Below are 25,112 nucleotides of genomic sequence, written 5' to 3' on the forward strand. Positions count from 1 at the left end.
GAACCTGGAAGACATCGGAAGGACCGTGACACCTGGATCTGAAGGAAAGACACGTGTATTGGGTCTGGCTGAGATGGAGTTAATACTCCCCACAGCAGCCCTCATAGCACTGTGCCCTGCATCAGTAGCTAGAAAGGTGTTGATAGCACACCAGTGTTTTGGCTACTGCTGAGCAGTGCTGGCACAGCATCAAGGCTGTCTCCCCAACATTTTTGCCCTCCCCTCAATGGCAGGCTGGGGCAGGGCAAGATCTTGGGAGGGGACACAATCAGGACAGCTGACCTAAACTAACCAAACAGATATTCCATACCATATGACGTCAGCTCAGATATAAAAGCTAAGTAAAGGGAGACAGAGGGGGGGCATTTTGTCTTCCGGAGCAACCACTACAGGTACTGAAGCCCTACTTCCCGAGAAGTGGCTAGACATCGCCTGCTGATGGGAAGTAGAGAATAACATCATTTGTTTTTTTCTTTGCTTTCGCACGCGTGACCTTTGCTATCACTGTATTAAACTGTCCTTATCTTGACCCACGAGCCTTTTGTTATATTTTCTTCCCCCCCAGCTGAGGAGGGGGAGTGATAGAGCGGCTTTGGTGGGCACCTGGCATCCAACCAGGGTCAACCCACCACACTGGCAGCAGAGGAACCTGACCCTCCACCACCAGCATTGGAACCGACTCAGTGGGACGTTGCTGGCTTCATGGTGGCGGTAACTAGTCTTGCTACCTCTCTTCCGTTCTCTTGCTTAGGTCTGCCTCTTTTTCTCCTTCCTCCCTCTGTTCTGTCGCAGTTATTGGTTGTTGTAGGAAATAAAAGTTGTAAGGTTGTGCAGCATCTGACCTTGTTTGTGTCTTAATCTCACTCTCGGGATCATTTAACAACCCTCCCTGATATTGGATCGGGACACAAGGGAACCCTCAGTTAACACCTTTTTACATTTCCTTAGTTAATGACTCCCTTACCTTTGTCATCTGCTATAAATACTTCTCATCTCATGTTGCTGGATCAAACTTATAATTCAATTTTACTTTTAGTATTTACAAGATGAGCAGTAGTTTGGGTCTGTGCAAAGATCCAAGTATGCACTGCCCTGCCAGGCTGGAACTGATGTGCAAGTGTATCTTCTGCCATGACCTGACTTAACCTTCTTTGGACGACATCTCTGCTATCTTATTTGTCTGAAGGATGGTGCTAATATGTTGAGGCACAAATGAGGCCACCTGAGAGGAAAAGGTACGTGGTATTTTCTTCAGCTCATTTCAGAAACTCTTAGTGACTTTACCTAGGTGGCTTCAAAACTAGTAAAAAAATTACTGGTTTTAGTTTGTCGGAACACAGCACAAGCAAATGATTTTTACAAGCACTAATAAACGATTACAAATTCTGCTAACACTATCTAAAATTTGGGAAAATCCAAACTTCGTGCATCAGAAAAGCTGAAATTTACTTAAACTACCATATAAAAAGGAGCAGATAAATGAGAAATCCTAAGCAATGGCTGTTTGGAAACCTATGGAGATGTAAGACCTGCCCCATTTCAATGATTCAGGCTTCAGCGTGGCCATTACTAGTTGCCAACAACTTAGGTTTTTTCCATATCTGTCTTATTTTGTGAACTGAATCACAAGAATACAATGTATAATTTCTTAGAAAAAGAGGGGGTTTAATTTTTTAAAAGTAAGTTTTTGGCAGAAACTTGGAATTTGCATTTTATCCTGCTTCTCCCTGAAGGCTGTAAAATTCAAACTAGGTAGCTGAGACCAGCACAATGGTGCAATGAATGGTTGTGCTTTTTGTAGAGCAGACCTGAAGATGCCTAGCAGGGACAGGCTCTGAAGAAAGCTGCCAGCCTCGCTAGTGGAAGTTTGGTGCTGGAACTGTGTGTTTCACTGCATGTCACATTTTAAGCCATATTTGTTCATTATTAGTAGTGCCTAAAGAAAGATTTGTGTCATGCAAGGTAGCAAAATAACATTTCTTAGATGTGTGTCCAAAATTCATCCTGTATTAAGAGCTTTCCTGAATTATGGTTTTAGTAACTAGAACAGAGGCTTCTTTAGAGGTATCTTCTTACGAGCCGATATGTTGTTCTTGTAGTAGGGTCTGCATGAGTTGCAAACTTTGTAATTTATTGTTTTTAATTATGTGTAAGAAGGTAAAAGCGGTCCTGCTATGTGTAAAAAGCCTTGGCCTGCCAGGTGGCGTCTGATGTCTCACGTCTGGGGGTCTGCATCTTCTTTGCATTTCCCAACTCATGGAAAGCAATTTCTGCCTTAGAGCAAACAGAACTTGAGCACAGCACAGACGCCATGCATCCTAGCTTTACGTGCTGTGCAGAGTACATGATGGTACCTGTACAGGCTGGCAAGCTGATCTAAATTTGTGATTTGTGCCGTTGATCCTTCTCGGTGCTGCTGCTGCACCTTTGCACTCAGCTGCCTCTGGCAGGTTCTGCAGCCTGCCAGTGTGCCCACTGCAGCTTTTCTGCCAGCGCCCCAGGAGCTGCTGTTCCCCAGAAGCCATGGGGATGAGTGGAGGAGCCCTGAGGAATGAGTGGGACGGATCCCAAAGCCATTCCAGGTGCTGCCAAGGCAACTGTGGTAGTTACCCACCCTTCAGACTCCTCATAGCGGAGAGGAAATGTTGGACGTAGAAGATGAGGACCCACTGGTAGGACACCTGGCTGAGGGGAAAAGAGTGTCCTGCTGCTTTCTGAAGTCTCCCTGCTGACTCTTGCCTGTCAGTAGGGAACTAGCTTGGGGTTAGTCAGTAATTATAATGACATATCTGGCCTACAGAGTCACATTCAGGAATGGTGCTGTCACACTGCTGCTATCACTGTGGGCTGCGCCTCTTCATGTGCCATCACCCAGAGGTGGCACAGCTGCAGGATAAGTAATTTTCTACCCTCAGTCCTGAACACACATGCATCTGTAAGGCCATGAGTGTTGTTCTAGCCAAAGCTCAGCCCTCCAAGGAAATCCTGAGGCCACTCAGTAGAAATCAGTCCTATCTCCCTTTTCTTTCCTTGGGCCCTGAACCTCCCTCTGTGAGGGAGTAGAATCCATAAACCTGCCCTCTCGTGTTAGGCAAGCACAGATTTCCTCAAGAGTGAAATGGATGAGGGGGCAGCCACAGTCAGGACTCGAGGGATACAGAAGAAGGAGTAAGGAGAAAGCTTTGGGGTAGGCATGGGGAAAGGGAGGTGGAGGCTGCATACCTGATCCATACTGGGCATCTGAACGGTGTGTGGAGGTGACAGATGTATGAGCCGATATGTCAACGTCTGCCGCTTCTTCTGTTGTTTAACTCCAGTGCTATGAAAGAGGAACAGAGTTTCTGTGCAACTGGAACACTCAGCACTGATTTTGGCTGTGGCGGCAAGCCCAGGGTCGGTGAGGACAGTCAGGCACAGTCATGCAGTTCATGCACAACCTCTCTGTCAGGAAGAGACCACCACGCCGGGGGTCTCTGCTGCAGTCATGCCAGATCTGTGGATGTGGCAAGTGGGACCCTGCTCTGTGAGAGAAAGGGTTGCGAGCACTCGGGAGGACTACCGTTTGGAAAGCTGGTTGGTTTCCCCCTTGCACCTTCCAATGCACAACAGTATTTTGTGCACTCCTCACTTCTTCATAGCAATTTCTAAGAGATTTTTCAGCTTTTTCATGCTGAGGAGGAATGCTGCTGATGTTTCAGAGCACTGTTCTTGCTGACAATAAAAGCTTTTCTCTGAGTTGTAACAGCTCATTGAGAGCCCTTTAAAATGTACACGTAAAAAAGTCTGTTTACGTGTACATGGGGAAAAATAGAAACGTAGGACTATACATACTATTTTTCACTTGTTACCATTAGATTTCATATACCATTTTAGCACCTAGTCACTTAGTAGTGGCTGATCCTTGTGTTCTGCTCCCATACCTTGAGTTACCATGGTTGGTAGACATTCCTTGGTGTGGTCTGTGCACTATGCTCTGTTCTGCACCAACTTCATGGGAAAGTACGTTAAGTATCTGATTTTACCAGGATGACACAAATGGTGGCCTTTGTTTGTCATTCAGACTCTTGCGACTAATAGCAGAGGGTGTTTGGCAGTATTTTTTCAGTCAGGGTTAATTGTAAGTGCGCCCGTTGTAGACGGGGACTGCAGGAGCCTGTGCTGGCTGAGCACTAAGACGCAGGGGGCAGAGGTAAGGGGCAGGAGGGAGCAGAGGACGTGGCAGAGGTGTAGCTGAACTGTTTGGTGCATCTGGGCAGTGGTATGAATGAAGAGGGCTCTGGAAATAATTGAAGTCCTCTTGTTTCCAGTGCAGAGTATGAAAAGCCTTCCTGAGCAGTAACAGAATTCTAGGAAAGAAACCAGAAAATGTCACAGGCTTATTCAGGCAAGTGTACCTCGCTCTGCTGTTGCATAAGCGAAAGTGTGTATGTGTAGTTATAACAGAAGAATTGCTATGAGCAGTAAGTTGGCACAGGAGAATCCTCACTGTAGAAGTGCCAGTCAAATTCTGCAAGACTAAAAATGAATGAGAAAAATATGTTATAAAGGAAGTCACATTCACTTCACGTTATCCATCCTGCTTACTTAAAATGCAAGTAAGCGTAATCTTCCTTTGCAAGGGAACTAGATTTTGTGTTCACAGAAGAAATGTTCAAGAAATGTTTTTCGTGCACACTGCATGCTTTATGATTGCTCAATGCTAATTTATGTGCTGTTACTGTAAATTTGTGGGAAATGTCAAGTAGGACATAACCATCAGGGGTAGACCAATAGAAATATGGGAAACATTAATGAAGAAAATGTTTTGTTTCGTGTTCCAACATGTAGCCTCTACAGAATTGAAACAAAGGGCTGAAGCTGGCTCAGGAGGGGGATATATGAACAATATAAAGGTGCTCTCCAGCTCTAAGAAGGGGCAAATATCTGAGGAGAGAGTCTGTCAGCATACCACATAATCAAAAAAACAGTTTGGTGCCCCAAATCAGAAACAGAACAAATTCAAGTTCAAATTTCAGAGTGAAAGTAATTATGCATTCTTCAAAATATGCATTCTGGTTTTTAGGCTATAGGTTGTTAACACTGCCCTGACAGAAGAAAAATGTTTTAAGATGACAGAGGCCCTGATTAAGGAACATGGCTCTCAGCTTCCCTGTTCTTCCAGCAGAGAACAACATCCCTGCAAAACAATTCTGTTGCCAAAATGTTTCTTGATATATTATAATGTACGTAACCACAGCCTTGCAAGCAGCTGGAATTGTGCAATCTTTTCGGGCAGACTTAGAGAGCTCTCAGGGATAAATAACCGTCGTTCATAGATAAAGCAACTTGGAGGCTGTTTATTCAAAATACTTGTCATATACCTGCTTTGAATAGTGTTTTTAAAAAGCACAGCCATTTCTGTGTAAACATTAACTGTAGACCTGTGTCAATCTATCACAGAAGCATGTTTTTCCAAGATGTTACTTTAAAAGGAAGAAATAGGAGGAGCACTGACTTACGATAGAAAGATTTGGGTTGGTTTTATTATTCCTTTGGGTCACTGTGGGTTACAGTATGGAACGTGCAACATGATGCAACTCTTCTGCTTGTTTTCCAGTTGGATTACTGAGGCTGATTGGAGGGATATCTGTGTGTGAATTCAATTATTTCACTTTCCTGTGTGGATTAGTAGCCCATTCTGATGAAGTCCTGTTATCTGGTGCCTCAACTCAGTCCAGTGACTTAAGACTCTTAACCTGCTGGATCAGCTCCTTGCAGATGCCCTTTGACATGTGAGTACAAATTTTTGCCTTACTAGTGGCCTTGTCGTTCATGGAAAACAAAAATCCCAGTTTAGTGCTCTTGCATTCATTAACTTCGCTCTGCCCAGAGGACTTTATTTTCTGGTTGTTTAATTGTTTCAGTAGATATTGTGCTGTACACCATACTGGCTTTCCAAAAGTACTTCATAGATAGGGCAGCATATTTTTCAGAAGACAAAGCTGAATACACTGGGTAAGTAATTTCTTTCTTTGCTTGTTTTTTATGTTAGATTTTTTTTTTAGAGCTTATTTAATTAAAATAAGATCTGAACACTAGATCAGCCTGTTGTGTGTATCATGCATCATGTTATTAGAAAAGTCACAGATATATAATTCTCCAGTTAAGGAAAATAACTGCATTGATAAATATTTAACAATGAGTAGATTAAATTTAAAAGAAAATATATCCAAAAAAGTAAACAGAAAAACATTAGATTGTCTGAAATGAAATAATACCTGTGATTTTCAGTTAACTACCACTCTTTGCTAATCTCCCCACTCTGAAAATCTTTCTGTTTTGGCAAGTTATGCCGTAAGAATAAACATCATCTTTGTGTACAGTGTTAGTAAAAAGCTGTTGTGGCTTTCTAAATTAACAAGAAGGAATTAGACTGCATTTGCTTCACACTAACATCTGGGAAAGTGTTGTTCTTGGTTTCAGTGACACATGGATGAAAGATTTTTTTATCGCCGCCCCTTCCTTTTGTCTTATTTCTATCACAACTTTGTAAGGAATAGAGAGCAGCTGATATTTAAGCTGACTGCTTCTGCCTGCTAATGACCTCAGTTGAGGCTGTTTGGAGAAACCACATTCCAGGAGAGTCTGGGATCTTCTTTCTTGAAAGCTCTTATTGATTTTAGTGTTCATGCTACTGTAATAAATAATGGCTAAAGGCAAGGCTAAACCGAAAGTGGGAGAAGAGGCAATTCATATTAGTATTAACCTACTTACCCATCCTGGTGAAACAGATACATGCTTATTTAGAGCAGCAGCTAGAGAGTCACTATTCAATTACAGTAGCCTTTCTGCTAAAGGAAGCAAGCATATTACCTACCCTCTGGTAAGCTGCTACCTTTTCTTTTTAATACCTTTCTTAGATTTGGTCTACAATAGCTTCTCTCTCAAATATCCTCTGTGATTTGCTTTGGGGTGGGAATGGAGTGCTGAGGGTAGAGCAAGTCCCTCCTGTGGGAGAAGCAGCCTCTGCCCACAGTAATGCAATTGGAGCATGTAAAGCTATTCAGTGAATATTTTTATAAACATAAAATTTAAAAACTAAAAGGAAATATGCTCATTTCCTACTGAGTGGGATATGTTTTCTTCAGAGGAGATCAAAGTGGATTTTTTATCGCTGTTTGGTGGTTTTATTATTACTAAGAATGTTTTATTTTACGCTGTTCCTTCATAATGCATAAACTTGTTTTGTTTGCTTGATGTCCTCTCTCACTGGAAAACGTTCAACAGTATAATCTGCCACGAATACTCCCTTTAAGACCTGTTGATGCTCATGCTCAGCCACAGTGTTTTGAAGTTTGATCTATAAATTTTTGGTCATGTTGAAAACTGCTGGCTCATCGGATTTCATATTCCAATAGCTATTAATATAAACTTATATGGTTGGTTGGGGTTTTTTTTATGTTTGGTCAATCTGCTACACACAGGAGAAAATTACCCAGAGTGTACTTGGAGAAAATAACAGATTGCTCATGACTTTTAAAATGGCTTTCTACACATATATTGATTTCTAATGCAAACATAATTAAAACATGCTAGATTTTGGTTTTAAATGTCATCCTTAATATCATTAGTTTTCTAACTGAAACTAGAAAATACTGGGGTTTTACCGGTTTTCTTGCCTGGTTTGACTGCGGCGTTCATTGATGACATAGCAGACTTTCATTATTGAGAAATTATGTGACAGTAGACAACAATCACCTAAAGAAAAGGCCATGAAATTATCTGAAATAATATTAAGGAGTAAATTTGATGTCCAGCATGTTCCAACATCTTTGAGAGGAGGTGACTTTCTAACTGCCCTCAGTTTCCAAGGGAATCTGCTGAAGGGAACAATATTGGGTCTCTGAGAGAGATCCTCTGATTTATTTACTAGTATTTCTTGAATTAAAAGTGGAGAATTTCAAAATGTCCTAACAAATAGAAGGAGCTTGGTCCCTCTGGAAGTCTATGGAGCAGTTCATAAGATGTCACACTCCCATAACCCCTGACCAAGCCTTGCTTAATCATTTGGCAAAGGTCTCCTCAAGAAGGAGGCAATCACTCATGAGGCTGTAGATCCCTGAAGGATGGGAAGTGTCTGATCTGCCCTGCTAAACCAGTCCTGCACTAATTTATGGAAGAACTGTCTTTGGTTTTAACTCTGGTTTTCAACTACTGTCAAGCTGTCCCTTCTTCCTTCACTTTTCTGTATGAATTCTGGCAGTGGCTTGACTAAAAAATGAGCTATTGAGAATTACCTGTATATGGTGTTATTGTTTTCTTTAACTTCTCAGGTGTCCACCTACAAGTTCCTTTCTGTTGCTGTTTGTGCATACACGTAAACACAAGATTGCAAAGGATTTAGGGCCATTATGCCTGTCTGTGCTTGCAAGGCATTCTGCTTTTTCTCTAAGATGAAAATTTTCCTCCATTTGTTGAGGGAGACCCTAAGGAAGAGCAGGACCTGCATGAAAACAGGGTTCTGAAGTTTTGTCATAGAGATCACTTGCTGGCACAAGTCACAGGCAAGTGTTTGCAGCTGTCTCATTTAGCCTGCTGCAGCCTCTGAGGCACATCGGCATGTTGACGCCTGTCTGAATCTCTGATTTCCAGAGAGCAGTAATTCTTTTGGCTTGTCACAGTCCATGGGGACCAAGAGAGCAGGGACCTTCCTTCATGTTACAAAAATCCTGTATTATAATAGGTGACAAATCCTTACAGTGAATCCTCTAGCAGACAGGAATTCAGAGTGGCTTCCCGAGAATGAAAAGATTTATATAATGCAGTAATTAAAAAAGGGAGGTTCTTTGCATTCTTTGCATGCATTGCACAGCATGCGGATGAAGTGACAGCGATGACAGTAGGGCAGAACTATGGGCCAGGTTCAGTAGGAACAAAATAGCAGAAACTGTCTATGAGGGAAAGGGTTAGACCATGGCAACAGACATTGGGCGTATCCTCAAATTGTTTTCATCCCTGCCTGGATTGTAACAGCAGTAAATTCTTTACACAGTTGACAAAAAATTTCTTCTCATTTTGCTGTTATATGGGAAGATCTGTACAGGAGATTACTTCCTATATTCCACTATTTTTTTAATAGCATGAAGACTTTGCTGAGAACTAGCATGAGTCCTGGCTCAGGCAGACTCTGATTATTTAAGGAAGACATAGTTCTCAATAAAGAAATCAGTAACAGCTTCAACATTGTGACCCTACTGAATGAAATCAATGCACTGCCAAAGCCAGTGGGAATATTGCTATTGGCTTGGGGGGGTGGGGGAGGGACAGGCAGAAGCTGTTTAAAATATTTTGTTCTCAAATTGCTACTTTCTTGGAGATTTTCAGCGGATATAAATTAGGGTAACTTAACCACAGTGAAGTTACACATCTTGGTTATGGAAACTGAATCTGTTATCCTTTGATTCTCAGGCTGTACCTATTTGTGGACTTAATTCAGGTTAAAAGTTTTGCTAATGGGACATCTCTCAAAGTACAGAAGTTTGAACTTGTTTCTTCTTCTAATTGTTTTTCTTTCAAAATGGTTTCATCCACAGTCACTTATTTATGAAAGAAATATTTCCCTACATGGCTCTGGTTAACATTTTGAGAGATCTGAAATAATCTTTTGTCAGCACAAGAGAGAAGAAAAAAATATGCAAAACATTGTGTTACTTAAGAAAATAATTTAATCTTTACCTTAGTGCTCTCCTGAAAGCTACAGATTGTAAAAGTTCTACTAAACTCAAGTAGCATTGCCAGTTTAAATGCTCAAATTCCATTTAGCTACCAGGTCATCGTACTAGACATCAAAGTTCAGGTTTGATATCTTATACACAACTTACCTGTACTAGTGACAACCTACCAATTGCATTATGTATCCTACTTTACAGGAAAATAACTTTATCTCATTTATCAGTGAGACTTTATTTCAGGAAAACTGATAGCCATTGGTTTTGATCACTACTTGCATAGCTTCACATTCACATGACCTCAGGAACAGCTGAATTTAAAATTCTCACTCCCATTGAGCTGTACTCAAACATTTATGTCTTTTGGTTCAGAGCCAGAGCTCTGAATGACCCACATTTAAAAATAAAAAAAAATACTAATAAATAAATAAATACATAATTCCCAGATCAGGCACAAAAAGGACAAGGTGATTTTAAACCATTTCTGCTGCCAAAGTTGCATTAATACAGAGTTCTGCCCAAATTTCTAGCTTGCTGCTGTCCTGGTGGGCTCTCCGGACAGCTGCGATCACGGGAGGGGGATTCTGCCAACATTTCACATAGACATGGAAAGCAGAGACAGAGCCAGGAGGTTCTGGAAGTACTAGCTCGTGTTTCGGGGGGGTGGGGGTGGGTGACTTCTTTTCCCTCCTTTCTTTCACAGAAGCAGAAAAATTGTATTCATAGTAGTAAACTGGAAATGCTTAACAGGAATTTTAAGGAAGATACATGACTGGTGTATTGGATGCCTGGAACTCCTCCCCCCAGGCCAAGGTGACGGTTTTTATTCTTAGAGGGACAAAATGAGAAGTAAGAGGAGTCACTCATGTGAAGAGGAAGTCACCAAAAGATGGGAGACTCAGCAGTCACTCTTGAAAACCTATGGCAAGAATCAATATTTAACTTTACTCCAGTGTTCCCACAGTGCTCCTGCGGTTACAGAAAGTGCCATTGGGATGAGAAAAGCATTTAATCTTTAAAGAGAGTTTCACATCTTTTAATCTTTAATCCTCATCAGGCCTTATTAGTTATTTGATCAACTAAGAAACTGAGTTGCACCAAAAAAAAAGCTGGAAAAGAACACATATAATTTTAAATTATTCAGCGCTGCTAAAACAGACATACTTTGCAACAGAAAGCAAACCTTTCAGGAAATTTAGAGAGGGCAGGTTGGTTGATTTAAACTGGCCATTGACCCAAGTTTTAACAACATAAATTTGTGATCAAATGTTTTTGGCTAGTGTTGCGTGGAGGAGCATTGTTCTTCTCGGAGAACTTGGCTTTAGCCCATAGGATTTTGAGGAATTTTTCTCTGGAAGTGTTTTAGAGTGTGTGTGGAGAGGGGAAGAGAAGGAGATATAAATTTCTTTTGAGACAGGCACCAAAAAAAATTCATTGTTCTAAGTAAGCATCATTATGAGTCAGCAGGACCCGAGTTGAGACAGTTGGCTGCAGTCCCGGCTGTTACATTTCCCTTCCCCATCCCTGCGGACCGCAGCCCCAAAGAGGTGCGATGTGTGCACAGGGCTGGTTTGTCGATGCAGCTATGCAGTTATGTCATTCTTCCCAGCTCCCAGCGTACTTGGATCCTGCCCTGTGAGCACCGGAGTGGGAAGCTTTTAAAGTCGTGTTTTGTTGGACTTCCTTATACAAAAGTGTTCCAAGGACAAGCTGTTCAAAACTCAATCCCTATGCATGCTAGCAGCTTCTACCTGGAAGTCAAGTGAGGTTGATAACTAAACAAGCTGCACTCTTCACTGCAGCAGCTATCTCATCTCTAGGAATAGTTAAAGCTCTTTTCTTTATCCTCATATTAACATTAACCTCCTGAGGTTGGAGTTTTTGAGTATCATCTTCTCTCTTTTCTCTTGTGTTCCTCAGCAGGTAATTTTCAGATGGATGTGATCTAGTGAAACAAATAATGATGAAATAAAGTTCTTCCTGGGATGAGAGCAAAATTTAGGGAGAGGTATACCTGTAGGGGACAATCCAGCTGTATTAGGACATGTTTCTAGGGGTACAGTGTCTCCTTCTTCCCTAAGGTAACTTCAGTAACATAACATAGAATTACAATTCAAGATAAATAATAAAAGTGAACTGAGAGTTCATGAAAGCTTCAGGATCTATAACCAAGGACAGTGGCCTCACATTTGTCCGTTAAAAAGGTACAGAACAGTGAAAGTTAAGAAAATTCACTGGTATGTGGTTCCTGGACTGCAAGGTAAAAGCAAGCAAAATAATTGTTCTTAGTATTGTTTATGCCTTGTATGCTAATTATCTTATCCATGTCTCTGATGCCATGTGCGTTACAAAAGATGTTTTCTCCTCTTGTTTTCAGGTAATGATAGTTGAAGATGCCAGCCCCCTGGCAAATATGCTGCAATAAAAAATCCAAAACTAAGAATGGAAAAGCTGAAATGGACAATATGGCAGAGAAAAGTGAAAAAATGCAGATGAAAAAAGAAATCACATTACTAAATGGAGTTTCTTTAATTGTAGGGAACATGATTGGCTCTGGGATATTTGTATCACCCAGAGGTGTTTTAATGTACAGTGCTTCCTATGGACTCTCTCTAGTCATCTGGGCGCTTGGTGGGATGTTTTCACTGTTCGGAGCTTTGTGTTACGCTGAATTGGGAACATCCATCATTAAATCTGGAGCCAGTTATGCCTATATCCTGGAAGCATTTGGTGCTTTTGTGGCCTTCATCAGACTATGGTCTTCCTTCCTAATTATCGAACCAACAACCCAGGCAGTGATAGCAATCACGTTTGCCAACTATATTGTTCAACCAATTTTTCCTCATTGTGAGCCGCCATATGATGCAGTCAGGTTGATTGCAGCTGCTTGTATATGTAAGTAAATTTATGATTCCTACAAGTTAAGAACTATAATTGTAGGTGCCCAGAGAGATTTTTCTGAATTTCTATTCCTTTGCCTTCTGTGTAAATAATCATTGCCTCTCTAAAACATGTTCTTAGGAACTAATGATCTTTTATTCAGTTGGATTTTATTTGGGGCTAGGATTATTAGAGGGGAGAGGAGAATTACAACAATTTGGCTGGGTGAAACTATGACTGCTAATTAAAGATACATATATCTCTATGGATCATTGGCCTAATTGGCACCCCGCATTTGGTCCATGCTCTCTCTCCCCTATTTCTTGCAAATCAAAAAATATGAACAAAAAAATCTTAAAATTCATATGGAATTAAACATACTCTGCCTAATATGAGTGTTGTCTCTAGAGAAATTGTGTAGTGTAATCAGACACTCTGCAGAGTTGACTTCATTGTGACTGTATGTCTTAGGTGAACACAGGGATAAGCATTACATATCTATCCTCCAGTAGATGGACTGTACTCAGATTCTTTTCCTTATAAACATGGGTTTTTCAGGTTAGGGTATGTGTTCCTTTGAGGCTGTGCTATAGCATGATCTTTTAAAAATGGCTTAAATGGTACAACTCAACAAAAACTTCCAAAACTATAAGTAATTTTAATTAAAGATAATATAATGTATACAGAAAATTCTGAAAAGGTGTTTTCTCTGCATCCCTGGCTCTTGCCACTGTGGTGCAGAGGAAGTTCACTTCTGAAAAAGGGTCCATGGTATAACTTGAGACCACCATGACCACTCAGCAGTCTAAAAGGCAACTAATCCTACCCCAAAAGACTTTATCAGCTGAGATTCTCCACTTGCACAGGAAAGCAGTTATTTATTAGATCAAAATTTCTTTCCCCAGCGTTCTAAGTGCATGTCATGAGACCCCAACACTTGTGAGTAGTCTTCAAATGCTGATGTTTCTCTAAGGCTTCCCTTTCTTAGTTATTCTTTCCATAGTCTCTATGTGACACAACTGCGTGCTCTAGTACCTCTGATTCCTGAGCTGATGCCCCAGGTGTGGCTGGTAGCTGCTGCTTTCTCATACAGCAAATTAGTTGCATCACCACTGACTAGGCTTATAACAAGCATTTCCAGTAACAACCCCAATTGCTGGGAAAATTGCAGTTTATTATATTAACTGTGATACACAATTCAGCAGTGTCAGATAGCAAATTTATTACTAGCTTGAACAATTTTTTATAAGGCTCAGTAGCATGGATTTAATTGGCATTTCACTAACATAGTGAAGAGAACATATTTAAATCTCTCTATATAGTAGAATTTAGTGGGAATTCCATGGCAAGGTCACATTGCCTTGAGTTTAATTACACTCTGCAGCACATGATACCTGTCATATGTCATATAGACATGCAGTATATATGTCCTTTGTGGTATTTCAAATAGCACTTTATAGCATCATAAATGACTCCTAAATGTTCAGTATTAAAAAGTTCAGTCAACACTTACTTTATAATTTTTAAGAAATAACCCTATAATTTTAACAGTTACTGATAAATACTGTTGTACTTTTAAGAAAGAGGTATATGGTTAAGTTCTACTACAGAGATTTTTTTTAAATTATAGAGCATAAAAATCTTCTTTCAATGTATAGGCCACGTTTAGAATCATAGAGTCATAGTTTGGGTTGGAAGGGACCTTTAAAGGTCATCTAGTCCAACCCCGTTGCAATAAGCTGGGACATCTTCAACTAGATCAGGTTGCTCAGAGCCCCGTCCAGCCTGACCTTGAACGTTTCCAGGGATGGAGCACCTACCACCTCTCTGGGCAACCTGTTCCTGTGTTTCACCACCCTCATTGCAAAAAATGTCTTCCTTTTATCTAGTCTGAATCTACCCTCCTTCAGTTTAAAACCATTACCTCTTGTCCTATCACTACAGGCCCTATTAAAAAGTCTGTCCCGATCTTTCTTACAGGCCCTCTTTAAGTATTGAAAGGCTGCAATAAGGTCTTCCCAGAGCCTTTTCTTCTCCAGGCTAAACAACCCCAACTCTCTCAGCCTTTCCTCAAAGGAGAGGTGTTTCATCCCTCTGATCATTTTTGTGGCCCTCCTCTGGACCTGCTCCAACAGGACCATGTCTTTCCTGTGCTGAGGACTCCAGAGCTGGATGCAGGACTCCAGGTGGGGTCTCACCAGAGCCGAGCAGAGGGGCAGAATCACCTCCCTCGACCTGCTGGCCACGCTTCTTCTGGTGCAGCCCATGACACGGTTGGCTTTCTGGGCTGTGAGCGCACATTGCCATCTCATGTCCAGCTTTTCATTCACCAGTACCCCCAAGTCCTTCTCCAGAGGGCTGCTCGCAATCCCTTCATCCTCCAGCCTGCACTGATACCAGGGATTTTCCCAACCAAGGTGCAGGACCTTGCACTTGGCCTTATGGAACCTCATGAGGTTCACACGGACCCAATTCTCAAGCTTGTCCACGTCCCTCTGGATGGCATCCCATCCCTCAGGCGTGTCAACTGCACCACACAGCTTGGTGTCCTCCACAAACTTGCTGAAGGTGCACTCGATCCTACTGTCTATGTCATTGATGAAGATATTAAACAGTGCTGGTCCCAATACGAACCCCTGAGGGACACCACTTGTCACTGATCTCCATCCGGACATTGAGCTGTTGACCACTGTCCTCTGGATGCAGCCATCCCACCAATTCCTCATCCGCCAAACAGTCCATCCACCGAATGCATCTCTCTCCAGTTTAGAGAGAAGGATGTTGTGGGGCATGTGTCAAAGGCCTTACAGACTTCCAGATAGACAAGATCTGTAGCTCTTCCCTTGTCCACTGATGTAGTCGCTCCATCATAGAAGGCCACTAGGTTGGTCAGGCAAGGCTTGCCCTTGGAGAAGCCATGCTGGCTGTCTTGGATCACCTGCCTGTCCTCCACGTGCCTTAGCATAGCTTCTAGGAGGATCTGTTCCATGATCTTCACATGCACAGAGGTGAGGCTGACAGGTCGGTAGTTCCCAGGGTCCTCCTTTTGGCCCTTTTTTTAAAAATGGGTGCAATGTTTCCTTTTTTCCAGTCATCAGGGACTTCACCTGACTGCCACAACTGTTCAGATACCGTGGAGAGTGGCTTGGCAACTACATCAGCCAATTCCCTCAGGGCTCTGGGGTGCATCTCGTGAGGTCCCATACACTTGTGTATATTCAGGTTCCTCAGGCGGTCACAAACCTGATCTTCTCTTACAGTGGGAGGGACTTTGCTCCTCCAGTCCCTGTGTTGTGGTCCACCCAGTCGAGAGGCGTGGGAAGAGAGGTTACCAGTGAAGACTGAGGCAAAAAGGTTGTTGACTACCTCAGCCTTCTCCTTGTCCATTGTTACCAGTTTGCCAGGCTTGTTCATCAGGGGGTACACTTTCTTTGACCTTCCTTTTCTGGCTGACAGACCTGTGGAAGCCCTTCTTATTATTCTTTGCATCCCTTGCCGAGTTCAGCTCCAGCCGCGCCTTGGCCTTCCTGACCCCATCCCTACACACCTGGGCAGCGTCCCTATACTCTTCCCAGGATACCTGTCCCTGCTTCCACTGCCTGTGGATTTCCTTCTTGCCCTTTAGTTTGACCAGCAGGTCTTGACCCAGCCATGCCGGTCTCTTGCCTTCCTTTCCTGATTTCTTACACGTGGGGATCGAGAGCTCTTGTGCTCTATGGAAAGTGTCCTTAAAGATCTTCCAGCTCTCTTCTGTTCCTTTGTCCCTGAGGGCATTTTCCAGGGGTTCCTCTTGACTAACTCCTTGAACAGCTGGAATTTTGCTTTCCTCAAATTCAGGGTGCTGACTTTACTCTTCACCTGACCCGTACCCCTCAGGACTGTGAACTCCACCAGTGCATGATCACTGCAGCCCAGTGCCTCCAGTCTTGACATCCCCAGTTAGCTCACCTGCATTGGTGACTATCAGGCCCAGTATCGCATCCCCTCTGGTAGGGCTGTCTAAGAAGTTATCCTCAATGCTCTCCAGGCATCTCCTGGATTGCCTACAGCTCGCCGTGCTACTTTTCCAGCAGATGTCGGGGTGGTTGAAGTCCACCAGCAGGACGAGAACCTGCGAGTGTGATGCCTCTTGTGGCTGGAGTAAGAAGGCTTTGCCAATAGGCTCCTTTTGATCAGGAGGCCTGTAGTAGACACCAACCACAAGGTTCCCTTTGTTGCCTCGGTCTCTAATTCCTACCCATAAGCTTTCAACCTGCTTGTGCCTATTCTTCAGAGACAGCTCTTCACTATATCCACTTCTTGACATAGAGGGTTATCCCTCCGCCCCTCCTTCTTTTACCAGAGCAAGGTTTATAGAAGTCATTATTTACAGACATTTAAAAATTATATTCAAACCTGACCCTAGGCATGAGAACAATCATTATATGACCTACTGGGGTTTTTTAATACCAGAATAAAAACAACGTTCTGTCCCCATTGCACAGTATTGGTATATTAACAGGAAATAGTGGGGGCAAATCAGGTCCCGCTTCTGTAAATAGGTCTATTATTACGTTGACAGCTGACAGGACACTCTTTCAAATATGCATGATCACTCATGATAATGAAGGCAAGAAGTTCTTTGAGCATCTGTGGTTGGATGGTAATTTCCTTACTATATCAAAAGGTTTCTAAATGGTTTTCACTTTAAGCATTACAAAATCCTTTTCTTTCCTTTCAAAACTGAAGTGTAGATTATAGGCAGGTCAAAGAAACAGAAGCAAAGACCAACAAGAGTGCTAGAGAAGAAACAGGCCATTCTGATCCATCCTTGAGAGCACTCTGCACTGCCCATGCTGCATTTGTCCTGCTCTCTTCTCCAGCAGCTGGGCTTCATATCTGGTACTAATGCATAACCTTACCTTTCCTCATCTACCTCTGTTTTGAATTATGGAAGTGCAAGAGAGATAAGTTTCCCATGGGGCCATGTGTGTGTGCTAGAGAGAGAGGAGGTGGGCATGTGGCTCAGCCCCTGGCTGGACCTGCTGCCAGCCGAGCAGCAGCATTCATCACAGCGCTTTATCCTCTCACTGGGGTTTAACTTCTGCGACAAAACTGAATACAAAGAATATGGCAGAAGGAGGAAAGGAGAACAAGTTGATCCCACCCACCCTCTGCAACCAGCTACTTTGCTATTTCTATTAGATTCTGTCAAAATTGAGGCTTGAGAGAACTCTGTAAGTACTTCTGTAATCTTCAGACTCAGGGTCAAAGTGTGAATGACACAGCTTCTAAGCCATGGGTACACAGTAACAGTGTGCTGGCCTGGCTTAGTTCAGGATCTTGTCCACAGCATCCAAACTTTTTGGTGCAGGAGCTGTCCTTACTCTGTACGCAGACTAGAGCTCAAATCAGCATGGAAAACCAGGAAAAACTTCAGTTCAAACAAAAGATATAAAGACATCTCACCTTCTGCATGTGAGCAACTCTGTTGACTTTAATGAAATTTAAAGATGACTTGAAAGGAGCAGGAGTTAGTCCTAAAATTCAAAAGCTGATGTCTTTTGTCATGAAAATAGTATCCTTCAGAAAACAATTGTGTAAATTTTAAACCAAGTATTTAATTCATTTTAATAAATCTAGGTGGTCCTGAAATGGTGAAATTTCATTCTATTTTATTCCTTGAAAGACGGGTGGTATCTGGAAGGATGGATTTGAAATATACTTTAAGTGATGTAAAACATACAGTGCTCCTTTCATGCAGATTCTTTTTCTCTGCAGGTTCCTTAACATTTATTAATTGTGTTAACGTGAAGTGGGGAACCCGTGTACAAGACGTTTTCACATATGCAAAAGTTATGGCTCTTATCTTGGTGATATCTGTTGGCCTTTACAAAATTGGTAAAGGTAAGAATAATTTTCATTTACTTAAATTCTTAAAAATGAACCATATATGAGTTTCAAAATCTGTGCAGGAAGATCAGACTGTTTAACACTTACATATGAAGTGTTGTTTATTCTGGAAAAAAATGTCTATCATAGGAAGATCAGAGGAACTTTATGGCTTGTTAAGCAATGGGGGTTTAATTATTCTTCTGTCCTTAGTGTGGCAAACCAACACACGCCAAGTTCTTCATTGCTTGGGCTGAAGAGCAAATAGCAGCTGAATTAACATCAGTTTAGTGCTAACTAGTTTAAAGTCAGCCTTGTTTCCCTGACTCATGCTTGTTAAAGGCTAATGTTGCTACTTGTCCTATGACAGGACAGCACAGCAGAAATTGCTGGATGCGTCCTTTGCATCACTTCTCACCCCCAGCTTTCCCTGCCCTGCCCATGGCAGAGAGCCACTGGAGTGCCCTGCGAGGGGAGAGGATCAGGAGGGAAGGAACTTCTCCTTTCCTTCATTGGTGAGAGCGCGTACTTGTTCCTAGAAACAAGGGAGAAGGCTGTAATAGTGCAGTCCTGTGATTCACTCTGGTATTGTAAGACATCACAGGACAGATGAGACACCTCCTATCATCAATAGCTGGACTGAACTGAATACACTGGAAGGCTGGAGACTAGTTTATTCCGGTGCTACCTCTGATCTTTGCATATGACAATAGATTTGCTTTTATTAGTTTGGGGCTCTGGTACAGTGAAGTCTCTTCCAACTCTAGCTCTGTTGCTTAGTTACTAAGGTTTCTCCATTTTCCTTTCCCATGAAATTCTTAAATAGCCATTGTATCTTTATTCAGTTGAAATAAAGATTGTTTCCCCTCTTCAGTTTAGGAATTGTCTTTTTCTCTTGCTGAAACTATCTTATAAAACCTAACAAGCATGCTTGCTTTTCCATGTTTGCTGGCCTTCTCCTTTCCCTGGCTGCAGTTGCATCACCTGTTATGCTGCAAAGCTACACCAGACTTTAAGAGAGCTTTTTTATTTAGCCATTGTCCGTGCATGTCAGTTGTCACTGGTTTGTTCAAGTCTAAAGAAACCTGAACAAACGAACCCAGTCCTAAAGGCAGGAACGTGAAGATGCAGAGGAAAAGCATTGCTTCAGGGCCACAGTTAAGTGAAGGAGTAGTTTCCCTCATAAAGCTGCTGCAGTTTTACAAAGGTGTGAGCCTGTGATGTCACCCCTATAGCAGTTTTGCCCTGTCCCCACAGTCACAAATTTACCCGTGCTTTCGAATCTCCTCCTTCAAAACTCCCAGCCCACTCACTGGTGTGCAGCTGCCACCATGCAGTTTGGCCCAGGGGCCGTTGCCTCTGCTCCTGCATCCGTATAGCCCACGTCAGTTCCTTTGCATTGCTCCATGGGGTGAGGGAGGGTGAAGGTGGAGAGGAAACATTACTGTGAGGAACACAAACTGCTGAGGGCTTTTACTGGCAGTAAAGGTCTCATCTGCTTTGTTTAAACAGAACCGAGCACTTAAATATAGAAAGGACCGGGAGGAGGAATAATGTAGACTTCTGGAGGAAGCTGTGATCAGGTCAATGCACTCTTTTAAACTCAGCAGCTGTTTTAACTAAAAGGACAGTGTCCTGGTTTCAGCTGGGATAGAGTTAACTGTCTTCCTAGTAGCTGGTGCAGTGCTATGTTTTGTGTTCAGTATGTGAAGAATGTTGATAACACACTGATGTTTTCAGTTGTTGCTCAGTAGTGTTTAGACTACAGTCAAGGATTTTTCAGCTTCTCATGCCCAGCCAGGGCACCTGACCCAAACTGGCCAACGGTGTATTCCATACCATGGGACGTCCCATCTAGTTTAGGAACTGGGAAGGGGGGGGGCAGGGAATCGCCGCTCGGGGACTGGCTGGGTGTCGGTTGGCGGGTGGTGAGCAATTGCCCTGCGCATCATTTGTACATTTCAATCCTTTTATTACTACTGCTGTCATTTTATTAGTGTTATCATTATCATTATTAGTTTTTTCTTTTCTGTTCTATTAAACTGTTCTTATCTCAACCCAGGAGTTTTACTTCTTTTCCTGATTTTCTCCCCCATCCCACTGGGTGGGGGGGGAGTGAGTGAGCGGCTGCGTGGTGCTTAGTTGCTGGCTGGGGTTAAACCACGACAGGACAGTTATGACGTTTTAGCCCTGCCGTATTCCTTCTGGTGTGCTCAGATACGCCTCTTGTTTTAAAACACTGTGAATGTATCTGATTTTGAGTATGAGCTGTCTTTATTAAAAAAAGCTTTTCTTGGTCCTTTTGGATTTTTCATTTTCTCCCTTCCAGCCATTTTCTTCCCCAAAATGTGTGTACATCTTGTAGCTTCACTTTCCTTGGTTCAAACAGTCTCCTGGTAGTTACTGCTCTTCAAAGACTGAATTGCTTTTGTGGTATCTGTAAACTCCTTAGTTTAACCACAGGGTGAAATTGTTTCACTTTACAACAAAGACCTTACTTTCTTCCCTAATAGAGGTTTCAGCATGTTTCTGTCTTCCTTAATACTTAACCCACTTCCATTTATATTAGATAGTTGACTTTCCTTCTGCAAAGTCAGTAAGGCCTTTCTTCCCCTTTCCAGAATCACAGTGAAGGCTCACACAGTTTCGTTAACATTTCTCCTATTTTGCAGCATTCTGCAGGTTGTCATCTCAACCAATTGAGGTAAACTAGAGGAGAATTTTGAAAGGAAAGATTTTTTAAGTCTCCTCTCTTAATTTTGGGGAACACCTTTGTGGGGCAGAGCATCCCACTGAGAACCATGCCTCCAGGAGTTCCTCCTCCAGTGGCCACTAATTCATCTGGTGAAAACAAAAGCACAGATACAAGGAAGAAATATGAGACAGATTCAGGAACTGAATCTGGGTTTCCCAAGTGCCTCTGCCTGGCTGACAGGGCGTAGCATGACCTCAGTATGGCTCCTCCTTCTGTAGGCTAGGCAGTGATGCCAGGAGACAAGGACGCCGTGAATTTTGGTAGAACCACACAAGTCACATCCAAATACCAAACATGGGAAAATGTCTTCTGTTGTCTCCCTGTACAAGTGTAGCTGTCTGAACATCTGACTGAAACTTTCCCATTTGTCAAGTGAAAATATAAGCTGTTCACTTTTAGAAATAGTAATGAAACCTGGATGCAGTGGGGTTTTATTTCCTTTTGGGTAGCTGAGACTTTCAGTGTAGTGTCCTTCTACATCATAATCCTTGAAATGTAACAGGCAATCGGTCCCTTTGGTTTGTACAGGAGAAACAGAAAACCTGAGAGCTCCATTCAAGGGCTCAGCCACAAACCCAGGGATGATCGCGCTGGCTCTCTACTCTGCCCTCTTCTCCTACTCGGGATGGGACACACTCAACTACGTCACCGAGGAAATGCAGAATCCCGAGAGGTAAACATGTTCTTTTCCTTTGAATCGCTGAAGTGTCCTGGTAAGAGAGGTGATGGCAGGACAAGCCGCTCTGTATTTGTTTCTGACTGGGAATTAGTCAAATTGCTCTTAAATTGCTTCATATAAAAGACAGTATATAAAATTTACAGGTATAAATGTACATTTTTTTTCTCTAAAACTTGTGACAGACCCACAAGCAGTCAACTAAGCTGCTTATGGAATAGTTCCACCCATGGCTGCACGTTATTTTGTAACCCCATGATTACAAAATGATGGGTTACAAAAAGTGATGGAGGTATCCATTCACAAACGTTTGAATTTGGGAACAATCTTCTCTTTAAATATTCCTTATTTAAAGAACATGAAATAATTTTGCCGTTTTCCTTTTACAGGAATCTACCTCTTTCTATTGCAATTTCAATGCCTATTGTGACTATTATTTACTTGTTGACTAATATCGCATACTACGTAGTGTTGGACATGTCAGCTATCCTCACAAGTGATGCAGTGGCTGTGGTAAGTTGTATAAAATAATTAGAACACAAGTTACTGTATGGATGACACTGCAGAAGAGTCTCAGGTAGCATACTTCTTGGCAAAACAATTCAAATATTTCCATGCTGAAGGTTGTTGCTTTGTTTTAAACTTTGTTTTCATGTAACAGCACCAGTATATTAGAAGGTGCATATAAAGAGCATATCCAATAAATCTGCTCTTTTAAAATCCTCTTATATACTCTGTAAATCCTACTCCTAACAGTACTTCATTGTAGAAGATGCTTTGACAGGGCCAGACAGAGAAAAAGCTATGGGGATTCTGGGTGCTTTAAGAACCAAGGTTTTTTGCTATCATTCTGCTGTACAGTGTATGATGTTTAATGCTTCAGGATCACAGCAAAATTTTCAACACAAAAATGTGCAGTGAAATGCTTTTTAAATCCTTATCAATATTTTATACAAAAGTACAATTATTACTCATGGATTACTAATGTCAGAATTTGTCAGAATACATTGAAGTCAATACATTTTCTTCCATTATCTCATTGACTTGGTCTAGGCTTAGAAACTTTTTTTTAAATTCTTTTTTTTAATGTATCTCCATTTTTATTTTGATACTGATCAGTTTTTCCAAATTCTAATTTCCCAAGTTGTTATCGGGTGTCATAAGAAAGCATGGGCTATGGCAATATATTTGGGCTGGTGTGTTTTCATGAGAGTTTCTCAGGATTGTCCATACGCTTAAGGTAACAGGCATCACTATTATTTTCTTTTTCTGTTACAGACATTTGGCGGTGAAACCCTTAGTTATGCTAAGTGGATAATTCCTATAGCAGTGGCCATGTCTTGCTATAGTGGCTTAAACTCATCAATAATTGCAGCATCCAGGTACGAAATGTAAGATTTATTTTAAATAACTGAGAAGGAATTATTTATTATTAATCTGCATTCTTTACTACTACATCGTAAAAGTGACACAGTTAATTGTTGCCATGTCCAGTTGTTCATTTATGATGGAAGGATTGTTATGATCTGACATGTCTTCTCAAGATCAGCACCAATTGATAAACTAAAGCCACTTGAGAAGACAGCAGGATTTACAACACACTAATAAAAGAATTAATGCTGCCTTTGTCAGAAAGCAACAAGCTATTCCTTGGCTCACTGACTGGTTGAGTTTTCTTATTTCTTTTTTTTTAGGCTTTTTTACGTTGGAGCCAGGGAAGGACATCTCCCTGACAGTCTGAGCTTGATTCATGTAAAGTGCCTCACACCAGTCCCTGCTCTCCTCTTCAATGTAAGTGACAGCCCGGCCCCATGCCTGGCGGGGGGGGACAGCCAGGGGTTCGGGCCGGGGGAGTATAACACCTCGCCTCTGCCTGATGTTTCTCCCGGGCTCCTCCTGCGCTGGAGACATCTTCCTCAAATGCTCACAATTTCTAAAACTCATTAAGGGTGGTTTACGTTATTTTGTCTGGTGGGGTTTTTTTCAGGGGAAAGAGAATGGCTTGATTCACATTCATATGCTCTCTGAACAAGATTAGTGAGAAGTGCAATAGCATTACTTAGAAAACAGAGAATGGCTAAATATGTAACAGTATAGACAAGAGTTGTTTAAGTCTTTACGTGAGTTTTCAGAGTGTCACTGGAGAAGAATATGGCAGGAATATTTCTGAGACCCTGCCAGAGGCTTATTTTCTAGGACTCTAGTTATAACAGGAGTGACAAAGCACTTAAAATTAAATTCCTACCATTGGATGCCTATAGCCATATTGAGTTTTTCTCTTGCTGTCACTATACAAATGAATCTTGTGACACAAAGTCGAGGAACCATAAGGTATAGAATTAGTGCAAATGATCTTAATAAATAATCCATAAATCTAACAGATTAAAATAAGGGGGAGGATATGCACAAACAGAGAAGGTAGAATCATTCAAAAGCATTTCACTGCTGTTTATTTGAACGTGTATTTTATTTGGTGTCTTCCATTGCCCTGTGTTACATATGGTTTATAAATGGATTATTATGCCAGTCCTGTTTGACATCAAATGATTTACTACAATTTTTAATCTCATTATGAATATGCTTCTCAGAGGGATTCTTTTTGCACCAGTAAGATGAGCTATATTCCCTTAATACACCACCATTCACGTTTTTCACAGTGGAATTTCGTTCTGCTCATCTGTTAAGATAGACATTAAATTCCTGGTATTTTAGGTCTTTCCATGCAGGCAGTATAGCACACCTGCATACCACAGAATTTTCTCTAATGGTCTCAGTGTATGAGTGGACTGTGAGAGCCTCCAACAGTGAAACTAAATTAAGTTTGCTTTCAAACTGAAGCCAGCCAGAACAGCAGGGTAAGCCGCTGCCGATAGAAACCTTCTTAGCAGCCTTCACCATAGTGCAGCAGCGTCTGGGGCTCCTCATCTGGTCGTCTTAGGAGGGTTTCCTCCTCCTGCTGAAAAGTAACTTCTCAAACCCGACACCTCTTCAGCCAAATGTGGTGGTCTCATTGCTGTGTTTAAGGAAGAGATACCAGCACGTTTCACGTGGCATATTTGCAGATTTCTCAGAGTTTTAAGTACATCCTTCTTGCAAAGGCCCGATCTCGTAAGTCCAGACAAATATATTGGAAACAGGCTGGTTTATAACTTTACTACCTCTTTATTTTATAAGACATTTCTTTATTTTCACATTAAAAAGTCTTTGTTTTTATTACTTCTAG

The 25,112-nt window shown here is 41.8% G+C and overlaps 1 protein-coding gene across 12 annotated transcripts in view; it reads left to right on the forward strand.

Annotated features, from left to right (window-relative positions):
- Positions 1 to 142: 142 nt before the first annotated feature.
- Positions 143 to 25,112, forward strand: part of LOC142029159 (Y+L amino acid transporter 2-like) — a 30,474-nt gene continuing 5,504 nt past the window's right edge. Inside the window, exons 1-11 of one of the 12 annotated variants that reach the window (XM_075023563.1) lie at positions 143 to 711; positions 1,037 to 1,235; positions 4,308 to 4,384; positions 5,597 to 5,771; positions 5,904 to 5,994; positions 12,085 to 12,602; positions 18,348 to 18,473; positions 21,742 to 21,886; positions 22,279 to 22,402; positions 23,168 to 23,271; positions 23,584 to 23,680. In XM_075023563.1, coding sequence (XP_074879664.1) covers positions 12,101 to 12,602; positions 18,348 to 18,473; positions 21,742 to 21,886; positions 22,279 to 22,402; positions 23,168 to 23,271; positions 23,584 to 23,680 — 1,098 coding nt within the window. In that variant the 5' untranslated portion in view covers positions 143 to 711; positions 1,037 to 1,235; positions 4,308 to 4,384; ... (1 more) ...; positions 5,904 to 5,994; positions 12,085 to 12,100. Of the gene's footprint in view, positions 712 to 1,036; positions 1,236 to 4,307; positions 4,385 to 5,268; positions 5,514 to 5,596; positions 5,772 to 5,903; positions 5,995 to 12,084; positions 12,603 to 18,347; positions 18,474 to 21,741; positions 21,887 to 22,278; positions 22,403 to 23,167; positions 23,272 to 23,583; positions 23,681 to 25,112 lie in introns of those variants that run through there. The other 11 variants (XM_075023564.1, XM_075023557.1, XM_075023554.1 and 8 more) reach the window with 11 other exon arrangements.

This window comes from Buteo buteo, chromosome 3 (assembly GCF_964188355.1).
Source record: "Buteo buteo chromosome 3, bButBut1.hap1.1, whole genome shotgun sequence".
NCBI lineage: Eukaryota > Metazoa > Chordata > Aves > Accipitriformes > Accipitridae > Buteo > Buteo buteo.